Source organism: Streptopelia decaocto, assembly GCF_964273445.1.
Source record: "Streptopelia decaocto genome assembly, chromosome: Z".
Taxonomy (NCBI): domain Eukaryota; kingdom Metazoa; phylum Chordata; class Aves; order Columbiformes; family Columbidae; genus Streptopelia; species Streptopelia decaocto.
In genome coordinates this window covers 10,822,159-10,835,036 of record NC_138657.1, presented here as the reverse complement: position 1 = coordinate 10,835,036, position 12,878 = coordinate 10,822,159, and the positions used below count along the sequence as shown (strand labels likewise).

The 12,878-nt window shown below is 37.3% G+C and overlaps 1 protein-coding gene across 1 annotated transcript in view; it reads left to right on the top strand.

Moving 5' to 3' along the window:
• The window catches only part of UGCG (UDP-glucose ceramide glucosyltransferase), a 30,279-nt gene extending 23,068 nt beyond the window's left edge, over positions 1–7,211 (top strand). The window contains exons 3-9 of the mRNA XM_082074869.1: positions 421–523; positions 1,407–1,508; positions 1,887–1,999; positions 3,862–4,040; positions 4,434–4,520; positions 4,937–5,126; positions 6,150–7,211. Coding sequence (XP_081930995.1) covers positions 421–523; positions 1,407–1,508; positions 1,887–1,999; positions 3,862–4,040; positions 4,434–4,520; positions 4,937–5,126; positions 6,150–6,320 — 945 coding nt within the window. The 3' untranslated portion in view covers positions 6,321–7,211. The remainder of the gene's footprint in view (positions 1–420; positions 524–1,406; positions 1,509–1,886; positions 2,000–3,861; positions 4,041–4,433; positions 4,521–4,936; positions 5,127–6,149) is intronic.
• Positions 7,212–12,878: the final 5,667 nt, after the last annotated feature.

Below are 12,878 nucleotides of genomic sequence, written 5' to 3'. Positions count from 1 at the left end.
TTTCATTGAATAAAAGATTAGATTTAAGATTCATATGTGAACAAAAATGGAAACTTAAAGAAAAAATTTACCATGCATAACAGGATGTTTTCATTCATGTGTAATAGAAACTCTTCTAATAATAGGAAAACTAATCTTCCTCAATACAAAAGTTTACTGGGATACAGGCTTGGTGATTTTTTTCTCAAATACTTGGTTCTGCGTTAAAAGTAGACTTATTTAGCTGTAAAAAACCCTCATTTTGTTTTTATTTTAAATTCTATAATTATATATAAATTTTTTTATGTATATGAATTTATATATTCAGTGTTGTGTTGGGTTTTTTTTTTCCAGTTTGGTACACTTTATTCCCTAGATCATGTTGACACTAAGTGTGTATCTGTAAGTAAATTTGTGTGTGTATACATTTGTTTTCACTAGTATGAAGTACTGCTCTGTGTACAAGATCATGATGATCCAGCTATTGATGTGTGCAAAAAGCTCCTTGGCAAATACCCGAATGTTGATGCTAGACTATTCATAGGTAAGCAGTGCAACGCAAAGGTGGGACTCTTACTTGTAAAATGTTTTTAGGCCTTCAACACCATATACAATATTCTAAAATAAATGGTTGTCATCTTCAGCCCGTGTTGGCTCTGTACCTTAATCATCAGTTTGGTGTAAAGAAGTGAGTTTGTAGTCACAATCTGTGACGTCACACCAAAATAACTTTTGGAAGAATGATTTATGCAACTTTTTCTGTCTAAGTCTGAAACTGCAGTTTAGATCATGTCTTTGCACTGAACTAAATGTGCAGAAATAGACTTGGACTGTATTTGACCTCGAGGTGCTGCAACAATCCCTTTTCATCACCTTAGGCTGTAGGGGTCTTTCTTCACTTTACGTTTGAATTAGAGGAGGGAAGAGATATTAAAACTAGATGGTAGAATGTGAATTTTTTATTTCTAACATGAAACACACTGCACCATGTCTGTCAGTTGGAAGCAAAAGAGTGTGTCTCACTTTATTCTGCTCCTTTTTATTTTTTCTGCTGAAATTACTGTAGAGTATAGTGGTCATAATCAGTAGTCTTAAGGAATAAAAGGTAGAGAATATTTACCTTACAGAATGTGGTAAACTTTGTAGTTCTCCTACCTTTTTAATTACATTAATATTGTTATTCTGCCATTTTGAAGAAGCATTTGAATTTTTTCTCCCTTCATAATTTTCTGCATAATTGTAGTAAGATCTTAAGTACAGAAGTGAAGGAATACTTAGTCCGCTTTTATGGGAAGAATTGAAATTTTAAGTATTGATGGGTAGACATCTACTGTTCTTTAGTCAGTGTATCTAAGTATTTTGGGTATTAAGTCTGAATTGTAAAAAAACCCCAAACATTATTTGAGTGTGATGTTTGTGTTTTTTAGGTGGCAAGAAAGTTGGCATCAACCCCAAGATTAACAACTTAATGCCTGGCTATGAAGTTGCCAAATATGATCTCATATGGATTTGTGATAGCGGAATTAGAGGTAGGTGTGTGTCGTAATGTACGGTTATGTTGCTGTTGTTCCCTATAAGCAAGTAGTTGTTGGAGATTTTTTTTTTTCCCAAAATACAGGGAGAACTAAAAGTTAAAAATCTGGAAAAATTATTTTCATGGTATAAAAGTGTTTACTCTCTGAAGGTAAAAATCCCATTAAATATACTGTCAGACTGCTTCATTGTATTTGTTGCCATAATAATGGTGTTAATCACTATTATTTTTCTGAAACTTTGCTCCAAAATACTCTGCATCAAAGTATACATGCTCTTGATATTGCTAATCGAATGAGAATTAGTGTCTCTATAGAGTAGTATGCTAATATCACAATTGCTCAATGGACTGTCTTTTTTCATTTGTCACTTAGTGACGCCGGACACACTGACAGATATGGCCAACCAAATGACTGAAAAAGTAGGCTTGGTCCATGGGCTTCCCTATGTGGCAGACAGACAGGGTTTTGCAGCTACCCTCGAACAGGTGAGTGACATGTTGCTGGTTTTGTTTGGTTGTGGTTTTTTTTTTTTTTTTTTTTTTTTTTTTGCAAGACCTTGCTGACCTAAAGTTGTACAGTGGGTCCTGCACCTTTTACGTGAAGAAATGTTTATTTTCAGCTGCACTTGCACTTCAAACCGTCTAGGATAACTTGATCCAAAATTCTACTGTGGTGCTCTGAACATTGATTCCGTATTTAAGTTTGCAGTACAAATAATAAAGATTACAGATGAAAATTATGGATTTTATTTAAAAATTTATTAAAACTGAAGAACTCTTTCTAGTGCATAGTCAGGGAGGCCCACTAATTTTTATTTTGATGTATGAAAAGGAACACAGAAATGGCCATGAGAAGTCAGAGCCAAGTCCAGCTCACACAGTATCTTATTTCCAGCAGAGGTTATAAGCGGAGTCTTTGAAGACAGTAGAACACAAGCAAGTTTTATATCCTGTTTTCCTGTAATACTGCCTCAACTTTCTGCAATTTTAAGCTGAGAGACTTCCTGAGCAGGAAGTAGACTTGTATATTTACTAATCCTCAATATATTAGTATTTTAGTAAGAACAAATTTCTTACATGAACTTTTCCGTTCCTTCTTTAAGTCCATATAGATTTTGAACATCTGTAACTGCCTGTACCAGGCAGTTCCGTAGATCTACTGTCTGTTACAGGAACCACTGCCTTGTTCACTCTGACCTTTGTTCCTCTATAGTGCTATTTCATGTCTCCTAATACTTGTTTTGGAAGAGAAGGTGAAGAGTTGATTTCTATCCACCTATCACTCATTCTAACCTATTCTTCCCTCTCTTCTTTCTCAGTAAGTTCTCTTTTGTAGAATGAAGAAGTTGAGTTTTCTCGTTTGTTCCTTGTATCTCAAGGCACGTAATTTAATCAGCAATCTTTTATTCTAAGCTGACATGTATAAGGTATTTTGGCCCCGAGGCTAGCTAATGTGTGTCAAAGGCAGAAATGTGAGCTGAAAGTGCAGTGAAATTCATTAAGCCTTCTTCATTGTATAGAGAGGGTAGCTCAAGTGATTTTTTTTGTTTGTTTGTTTTTGTTTTGTAACACGAAGTCTGTATTTCCTCTTACAAAAGAGGAGCAAGCAGCTATAGCACAAAGCTATAATACTGCTACTTGCTAAAGCAGCCATAGCTTTTTGCTTCCAAATCAAGTATACTGCAAGATGGGCATGTGTTTTCTTGAATGAGTTACTATATTGCTAATACCAGTGTGAAGGTCATATGTAGGAAGAATAATAGTGACAACCACTAGCACTTCATCCTGTTGTCCCTTTATAGGACCCTCCTGGTTTAAAGTTATTGAATTTTGTAAGAAGACTTGCTCACAGTCTGAATATTTTCTTAACTATTTCTGTTAGCAAGTACATTAAGTAAACAAAATTCCCCTGCTTCTGTACAATTATGTGGTAAGTTTCTAAGAACGTGCATGCAGTAATGCAGTTACCTTTAAAAGAGGAAGGGGTGACAGCATCCCTGTCAGCTGTCACCAAATAATGTATTAATCTTAGTGATTAGTAAGTTACTTAATGGACTTTAATGTATGTATTCCCTGAGAACAACCTCAATAATGTGGTAGTTTAATATGTAGATTTAAAACCTGTTTATAGGTTTGTAAAAATATGGCCTATATCATACTAGATTTGTCAGATTTTGTGGTAGACTACATTTCTTAGGTTGGTGGTAAAGATCTTTTCAGATACACCATTATAAGTGGCCATGTCTAGCACTCTTTTCCCTCCAAATATTCGTGGAGAAAAACTCATCAGTGAGTAGTACTTGCATAAATACATATGGAGTGTTAAATGCCTTATCTTTTTTTGGCAGGTTTATTTTGGAACTTCACATCCAAGGTCATACATTTCAGCCAACTTAACTGGCTTTAAGTGTGTAACAGGAATGTCATGCTTGATGAGGAAGGATGTCTTGGACCAAGCTGGAGGACTGATAGCTTTTGCACAATATATTGCTGAAGACTACTTTATGGCCAAAGCTATAGCTGACCGGTAAGTTGACTCTGAAGCAAGCTTACTGCTTTAAGTGTAGTTTAAATTTATTCTTTTTAATCACACGATACATACTATAAGCGTTCACGTCAGCTTCACATGTGTATAGCAAACATGCCTATGATACGTGCTTTGTCTTATCAATATAGTCTTTTAGAAATAAAAAGCCAGATCATTGTTGATTTGTTTAGAAAAAGGTTTCTGAGAACTTGAACTTCGTTTAAGTATTATATACAGCTGCTTTTTTTTTTCTTTTTTTGTTTATACCTGTTGTAATAATATGGCATATGTGGCAAAGAAGCTTTTGAAGCCTAATAAAATCTTTGGGTGTTCTAACTAGTTTTTTGCATCTCTCATTTGCACATTTTTTATAATACTAAATTCATGTTCCAGGGGCTGGAAATTTGCGATGGCCACACAAGTTGCAATGCAAAACTCTGGTTCATATTCGATTTCTCAGTTTCAGTCCAGAATGATCAGGTAAAATTTTATTCTTCTCCCACCTACCCTTGTCACCTGCCTCTGATGCAGATAACCTGATAATGAGGGAATACTTTTTCCAAGCTAATTTATCTAATGTCGAGAATGCTGAAGTTCCAATGCACAGCTTGAGGCACGCTTCTCATTAGTGTTGGGAGGGAGGTACTGACTTTCCACAGAAGCATGACTGATAAGTATTAAAAAAACGTTTAAAAAACTCCTTAGTATCTTTTAAACACTACGTACAGTATCCTTGAAAGGGAAAATTTTGCAATATTTTCTTCAGAGGTCTAAATTAAATGAGACTTGAACTAACGTTGTCAGAAAAGACCGTGATGGCTTATCATTTGATGAGGTGGAGGAGGAGGGCAAAAAGAATAATGTCTAGTCAGAACTGATTTGTTTGTCTTTTCTAGGTGGGCCAAACTGCGAATTAATATGTTGCCTGCCACCATAATTTGTGAGCCAATCTCGGAGTGCTTTGTTGCCAGTCTAGTTATTGGATGGGCAGCTCATCATGTGTTTAGATGGGATATAATGGTATTTTTCATGTGTCACTGCTTGGCGTGGTTTATATTTGACTACATTCAACTAAAAGGTGTTCAGGTATGTAGCTTCAATTTCTTTGGAGGTTATTAAACTTAGTAGTGCCACCTACTTCAGTAAAAAGTGAAGCCTAATTATAACAAAAATATTTTCTTGACATCAAGGAAATAACAGTTCAGACACCATTACTTCTCAGGCTTCCAGCTTCAATTAAAGTAGCACAAAAACGAGTTAAGTGTGCTTTGTTCTAAGTTTGTTTCTGACACAAATCGGAACAGCATTTCTTTTTCTAATGCTGTAGGAACTATTCGGACAACATTCTGCTGTGACCATATTCCATCCAAACCTGATCTATAATTACTTGTATATTCAATCAAATAGTTCTCATCGTACTGGAAAGTATTCTTTTGATAGTTTTAACACACACTAAAAAAAAAAGTCAGCCTTGTGTTGATTCTGTAGGACTCCAGAAGGTCATTTCAGCTGTCACCTTTCTGATTACTCCTCTCACCATGTGCAGTGTGTAAAAGTGCTTTGTGGCTACTTTTCCTCTTTTGAAACCTCTTTGATTTCCTGCTCTGCCTATAGCTGGAAGTTCTCAAAGGAGCAGAAAATTAGAGAGGATGTAAGTGTGTAAGTGTGTGTGTGTTTTTGTGTGTGTTTTTTTTGTTGGTCCCACTTCTGCTATGCAATAGCCCAAAGGCCTATTTATTTGAATTTCACTCCTCTGGGAATATGCAGGAGTGTTCTGTCAAGATGCTGTTTTTCTGGGGTCTGTGGCAAAAACCCAGTGTCTGCTTGAACAAAGAAAAAAGTGAAATTGTGACACTTTTCCTTGCTTTTTACTCTATATACAAGTCTCTTTTTGAACCTGGATCATTCTGCCAAGCTCCTCATGTTTAATATGGGTAATCCTGTCTTGACCAGGAAAATGTCACTGGCTTATAAAAAAATATGCTGTTGATATGTAAATCTGTATAATAAGCTTTAGCATAGATTTATCTGTAATACAAATGTTTTAAGTTACTTTAAAATTGCTTTTGAATAATCACTATTTTATATACTTGTTTTTTGTATTCCTAGGGTGGTGCTCTGTGTTTTTCAAAACTTGATTATGCAGTAGCCTGGTTCATCAGAGAATCCATGACAATTTATATTTTCCTATCCGCTTTGTGGGACCCCACTATTAGCTGGAGGACAGGACGCTACAGATTACGTTGTGGAGGCACTGCAGAAGAAATCCTTGACGTATAGCCTCAGCTTTGTAACTGTGAATGTCAAAAAGAGAAGGGGGAGAAGAAAAGTACTATAAATTGTTTATATAAATACTTAAAAGATCTACCTTCAGTAGTTTTATTACTTGTATGTTTTGGTATCTGTTCTTTAATTTATTTTTGCATGGCACTTGCATCTGTGAAAATACATCTGTAGTCTTGGCCAAATGGTACCTTGCTCCTATGTACAAATAGAAATGGAGAGAATTGGTCCTGACATCTACAGGGAGTTTCAAAAAGATGGACCCAATTTCAAATATACTGATTTCAAATTGAGTCCATCTTTTTGAAACACCATGTACTTTCTGTAGGAATACTCTGCAGTAAACTCTTCAAAAAAACAAAAAAGTATCCTCCTGGATATGAACAGCTTCTTACTCCATGGTATGCTAGCCTAGCAAATCCAGGGTTCATATAGCTATTTTGTGTCTGGATTGTGCAAGGCTGTACCTAGTAAAGTCACAGAAGTACAGCTGAACTCTGTTTCATCCCACTAAATTGAGCTAGTGACAGGACCTTGGGAAAGAAGCTTTTAAATGCTTTATGCCTACCTCTTGTAGTTGCTGCAGAACAAAATGAATGGAAAGGTGAAAATGCTTTGCAAAAACAAACTAAAGTAAAGCTGAAGTCTTGTGTTATCTAATGTATATATGAAATACTGTAGTCATTGCAATGAACCAAAAGTGGACTGAGTTTGATAGAATGAGTTGGAAGGAATTACTGGTCAGGCATGTGTTGTGGGCATCTTTTGGCCAACTCTGATCTGGTTCTGTCTTGAACCTTGTTAAGCACTGTGCTATAACTAGCCAAGCTGGTCCCCTTCAATATTTCCATCCTTTTTTAAGGGGTGTTTGTTTTCCCCTGTGAGTGAATGCTTTGATGGGGGGAGGGGGGATGTGGTTGTGTGGGGGACATAGTAGGGGGTAGAAGGGAGCAGAAACACATTTTGGGAACATTTCACACATGAGCTATTTTCTTACACAATGTCTTAAGAATGTAATTTCATGATGCAGGTATTTAATATCTTTTTAAAGTAAACATACATACCTATACTAGTCATAATTACGTATTCAATTGCAGTAGATATTGTGATTATATTAAAGGGCCAGGTGAGTTTGCTGTTACTATTAAAACTGTAATCTTAATTTAATTGTCAAACTAAGTCTACTCTTGGCTTTTGCCTCTACCATTAGTCGAGCCTTTAAATTGGACTTTTGTATTCCACTGGTATGACTAAAAGGACTAGATTATAATGCATGCTGTGTTTTTCCCCTCTCTGCTCCCTGTAGCTTGGTTGCCAACCTCATTGTGAGACTTCCTAATTTGTGGTGAACTGGACTTGTTTTCTTTGAACAGTTTTTAGTTAAACACAGCAAAGCTCGAGAGGGATGTTGCATAAGGCTTTTGTTTTCATAATTGTATTTATGCTGCTTTACTTCATATGGAATAGCATATTGTCACTAGGAATGTGAGCTGCGAATTACAAGGCTAATGCCAACAAAGCAGCTTTAAAAGTTGGATGATAACGTGTAGCACATTAGCAATAATGACATGTATTTATAAAAACGGACATTTTTACCCTACTGAGCCAATCCCTAACATGTCATATGCTACACGGGTATAATGCGTATGTATGTGTCATAAAACATACTCTGGGCCAAAATGGTTCATCCATGTTTATCTCTTTGCCTTATGATACCATGGAACAGTTTTAATGGGCATTTATGTATGAACAAAGGCTTTTGCTGCATGCTTCATTCTTTTCATGTGAATCAGGAAGAAGCACTTTTCCTGAGGAAGGTTGCACACTGAAAACTAGTCTAGTTGTGACCCACAAAAACATTCTGGTTTTGATACTGAATTTTGCTGATGTTTGTATCTTTGTTTGTTTTATGAAGTTTGCTATTCATTGCACTGCTAAAGTGAAGCTTAGCTTGCAACTTAGCTGTATGCTGATTTCTATGCAGGCAATGGAACAGAACCAAAAAAAAAAAAAAAAAAAAAAAGGAAAGAAAAAAACTGAACAGACTTCATTTGAAAAAAAATAGATGGGGATAATTGTTTAAGAGGTGCTTTTGTATTAGTAGAACCATCTTTGGTCACGAAAAATAAAGCTTCACTTAAGCAAATAGTTTCATTTGGGTATTGTTCAGTTGATGATGAAATGGAAACCAACACTGTCAAATGTTGTAGAAGATGCTGCAGCAGAACTTCTAAAAGTTAAAAGTGGCTAATGTAAAGTTGTGTTGATCTACAGATGTGTAGAATATACCATGTTTATTTAAAATCATTGTCTTGTTTTTTCTTGTATTTAGAAATAAATTTAGAATACAATCTGTTTGGAATACAGGGTTTTTTTGCCCTTTGTTCAGTGCTTTAACATGACAGCTTTAAGTATTTATAGAGTGTTAATAGATTTGATTTCTAGTTAATCTTAACAGCAATAAATGGATGTGGCTTTCTTTTGAGTTTTTTTTTAAACCTGGGCTGTCTGTTTTGGATTTTATATTTTGCTGTAGTTAACTCACATGTGCCTAAATCTAATTTTGAGTTATCCTTATTATCTAAAATAACTTCAGTGTATAAAGACATCACAACAGAACAGATGGTTCCCTGTGTATTGTACCTGGTCAGCCTAAATTTGGATTTTAGAGATGGATGGATATTTTTATAACAAAACTTGAAGTTGAGGAGTAGCGTTGATACTTTGCTTTTACGTACTCCATGAAGAAAACACTGTGCTTGCTCTATCATCTGACTTGTCTTTTTCTTATATTGTTCCTAACACTTATTAATATTTTCATGCAGAACTTAATAAGAGACTGTGTATATGATGGTTATTGCAATCTGGGAGACATATTAGACAAACACCACTGGAGTTGTTTGAAAACTAGTTATAGAAATGTAAATATTCCTGAGTGTGTTTTGTGCTCAGTACATTTGTAGACACACAGCACAACACTAAAGTCCCCTTTCCTGAGTCCTTTTATTCTTTTCCTACCTGATAGCAAATGATATTTTGATTTTATTCTGTGTTTTCAAATGAAATCTTTCCCACTTGAATTCCTTTTGTTGCCACGCTTCTGTCTCCTGATACTGACAGTTGATTGCCTGCATTTCCTCTGTCCTGTCAGCTGGAAAACTTTCTCTCTTTCCAGCCTTCTGCTTCACTTCTGAAATCTGTTCCATTCATCTTAAAGGCTTCTTTTAATCCTCACACCTGATTTCTAATTATGTAATTCTAAGGTAGGTTTGAGCTTCAGCTGGTCTTGGCTTGAACTGGTCCCCCAACAGCTATGACACTAATTCTGGCTATTGAGGCTGAGGAAATAGATGGCAATAGATGAACTTTTTACAATTATACAAAGTGACTTCTGCTTGGATACTCTCCAGGCTTGTGTAAATATGTGGAAGAAAGGATGGCAGTGTATAGAATGGTAATAACGTCAAACTTAGTCCAGCTTTTGGGTCTGAGGATGCATAAACTGAAGTTTCTAACTGTCAGATCATACTGCTTTGGTCTACTACTTGGATATTCAGGGTGAATACACAAGTTTATTTAAAGGTGTTTTCTTAGCTCTCCAGATAAACTGCTCCATAACAATTAGTGCTGCATATCTGGGCAGATGAGAACCTGCCCTGGGAAGGTAATCTCTGCCTTCATGTTGGCCTTGGAGAAGGCATGTATGATTTCTATCTTAGTGTTGTAGAACTGCGCTGTGGCTCAAGTGGGAGATCTGGGATGTGCTTTTAACAAAAATGTATATTAAAAAATGTATATTAAAAAAAAATACACCCCCTGTGCCCAAAAAAACCCCAAACCAACCAAACAACCCCCACCAAAAAAGACAGAAAAAAACCAACCAAAAACAAATCAACACCACCACAAAACACAGAACCAAACCCCACTGGCTTTGTGTATCTTATAGATGCTGAGCATTTGAAGTCTGACTACTTTAAAGGTTCTTACTTCTGCACTGCATAAGTGAACTTCTGTTGCCAGCTATCAGACAACTGAGAAGTTACAATTCTTATGGTTAAATTCCACACATTCTGCTTTAGTGCTTATTTGTCTGCTCCTTAGAGAATGAATCTTTCACTATGGAAGCAAAGTTTATTGAATCCCTTCATGCCAGTTCAGTCACTTGCCATTTTGTGTTAGTCTGGTTACCTGTTTCATGTAGAAGGTTGCTGTTGACTATATTGCAGATCTTTGCTGAATTTTTTTATTTTGGTGGTAGTTTCAACTGACAGCTGGCTCTGTTTTCAGTTCTAAGTCCTGCATGCAGATCAGTGGCCAGTTCTCCTTTTAAATCTGTCTTGTTCAGCTACAAGCAAACCAGCCATTCTTGGGGATCCTTAGGCTTTGTTGATGTTCAGCTATAACCTTGCAACATTATGTCCAGTATGTTTCCTTTTCAAAAACAGATATAGGTTAGTGTCTTGTATGTGTTATATGTTCTATGCTGAAGCCCTGCAGTCTGTATGGAAACAAGTGTGTCTGACTAGCCTTTTCAGGGGAATATGTTTGTGGTTCTTGTCTTCACACTTTGCTTAGGTTAAAATAACTAATCAGCTTATTCCTGTAAACTAAGACTAAAAAAAAAAAAAGAAAAAAAAGTAGTATTCCTCATACTTTCCAACACAATTTTTGAAGTGCTTTATTTCTTAATTTCTCATCAGATCGAGAGTGGGCTGCTACTTCATTGTGCTTCTGGGGAGGATGTGCTTCCTCTTCTTGATCTTAATCAGCTCTAAGTATTTTTGCCTGTTGGTGTGACTGCAGATGATCAATTGAGAGGTGCAAACCAGGCAGCTGGCAGTGGAAGTCTGTGGATTGCTGCATGTTTCCGTCTCATCCCTCCGTGCATCCCCCCAGCTCGTTTTCCCTGTAGCTGACAGGAAGGAAGGGCCCCAGCCAAACCCGCGTGCCAGCTGGAATTAATGGCCATTTTATAGGCAGCCAACTTGTGGGTGACTGGGAGAGGTCAGCTCGTGTGCTCGTGCAGGAAGCGAGCCAGCTCACTGGGAGCAGGAAACGGGAGCTGTCGAGAGAAATCTCGTCACTGGGCTTTCACATGAAGCGGGTTATTGTTCTTGACTTGGGCTTTGCATCCTCTGGGCCTGTGTTAAACTTAGGTCTGCTCGGAGGGTTGTAGTGAGCTCAGTTGAATCTAAAGCTGTGCTAGCCTTCCCCTCCACCCTTACTGTAGAGGCGTAGCTTTTCCTCTTCTAAGGCTCGTCTGTTGCCTGGAAAGGGTGTATTTTATGTATTCAACAGTAACTTATTTTTGGTGGTAATGGCTCCTTCCTTTCTCTGATACCGAAATGTTGGGGGAGGTGATGAGATGACAGAAGACTCTCAGAGCACACATGTAAAATGCAGTAACATATTCAAAAGTGACACCCCCCCCCACCGCCCTGTGCAAATAAAGAAATATGGAGAAATTATGAAGGCTTTGGGGGATTCTGTCAGTATAGATAATAAAGTTTATTTTTCTATTTGCACATACATAAAATTATATATAAAAATTTATAAGTACATACATTTTTTTTATATGAACTTCTATATAAAATCGTATCTGTACTAATACCAAAATAAAACCTTGCAAGAAGACTTGAATTTGAAAAGCCCATTCTTTTCTGTGGGTGGACTAGACAGGTAAAATAACATTTTTTGAATATAAAAAGCCAGCAGCTCAAATAAATCATGAACCACTGGGGCTCGTATCCAGTTTCATTTCATCTCTCAGTAACCAGACAGAGGAGGGCTCAAAAGAACGTCAGAGACTTTTTTCTGGACTCCGTAGTCATAAGCCTGAACAATCTTTTTTTTGTCTCTGGGGTCATCTCAATAAGTCCCCACTAAGGGAGAGTTCAGAAACTCTGCTTCCTTACCTGGCAGCCCTGCAAAATCTGAGCAAGGCAAGGCACATACTTTCGTCACTTGTCTCCTTTCTGTTCAGTTTCACTGGCTTCTCCTCTTTCCTCTTGGGATGACTGTTTTGCCCCTGAAGTTCTTCATAGAAGTAGCTTTCTCCTAGGACAGAAACGTGGGAAGAAGAAAGAACAGAAAGATGGAGGGAACTGTAGTGAATGCAGTAGTTAAATTTGCCTGTGACTAATGCTCCAGAGTGCAGGAATACCATCAAATCTGGGTGCTTTTGCAACAAGCTGGGTAATAGGAAAGAATATCACACAGGTGAAACCTTAGGAATGTTTTTGAGGGTTCTTGCTTGGATAGAGACAGACCTTTGGGGTGTTCCTCCAGGCCAGCTCTCTAGAAGAGGCCTGTTTCCCTTGAATTGCATGGGGCTTCCAGCAAGATCTGCTGTAGGGTTATGTTGTGTGGCTGGCAAAGGAGGAAGGCAGGTCAACAGGGGTGTCTGCCCACCCTGCAGCTGATTAGCAACACACGAGAACCTGCAGCTGTTTTCTCCTGCTTACAGATCACTCTGCGACCTTCTCAGTTTGGCTCCCCATGTCTTGGAGCGTTCGGTCACATGCCAGCTCCTGCACATGACTTGTAGGATAAGGA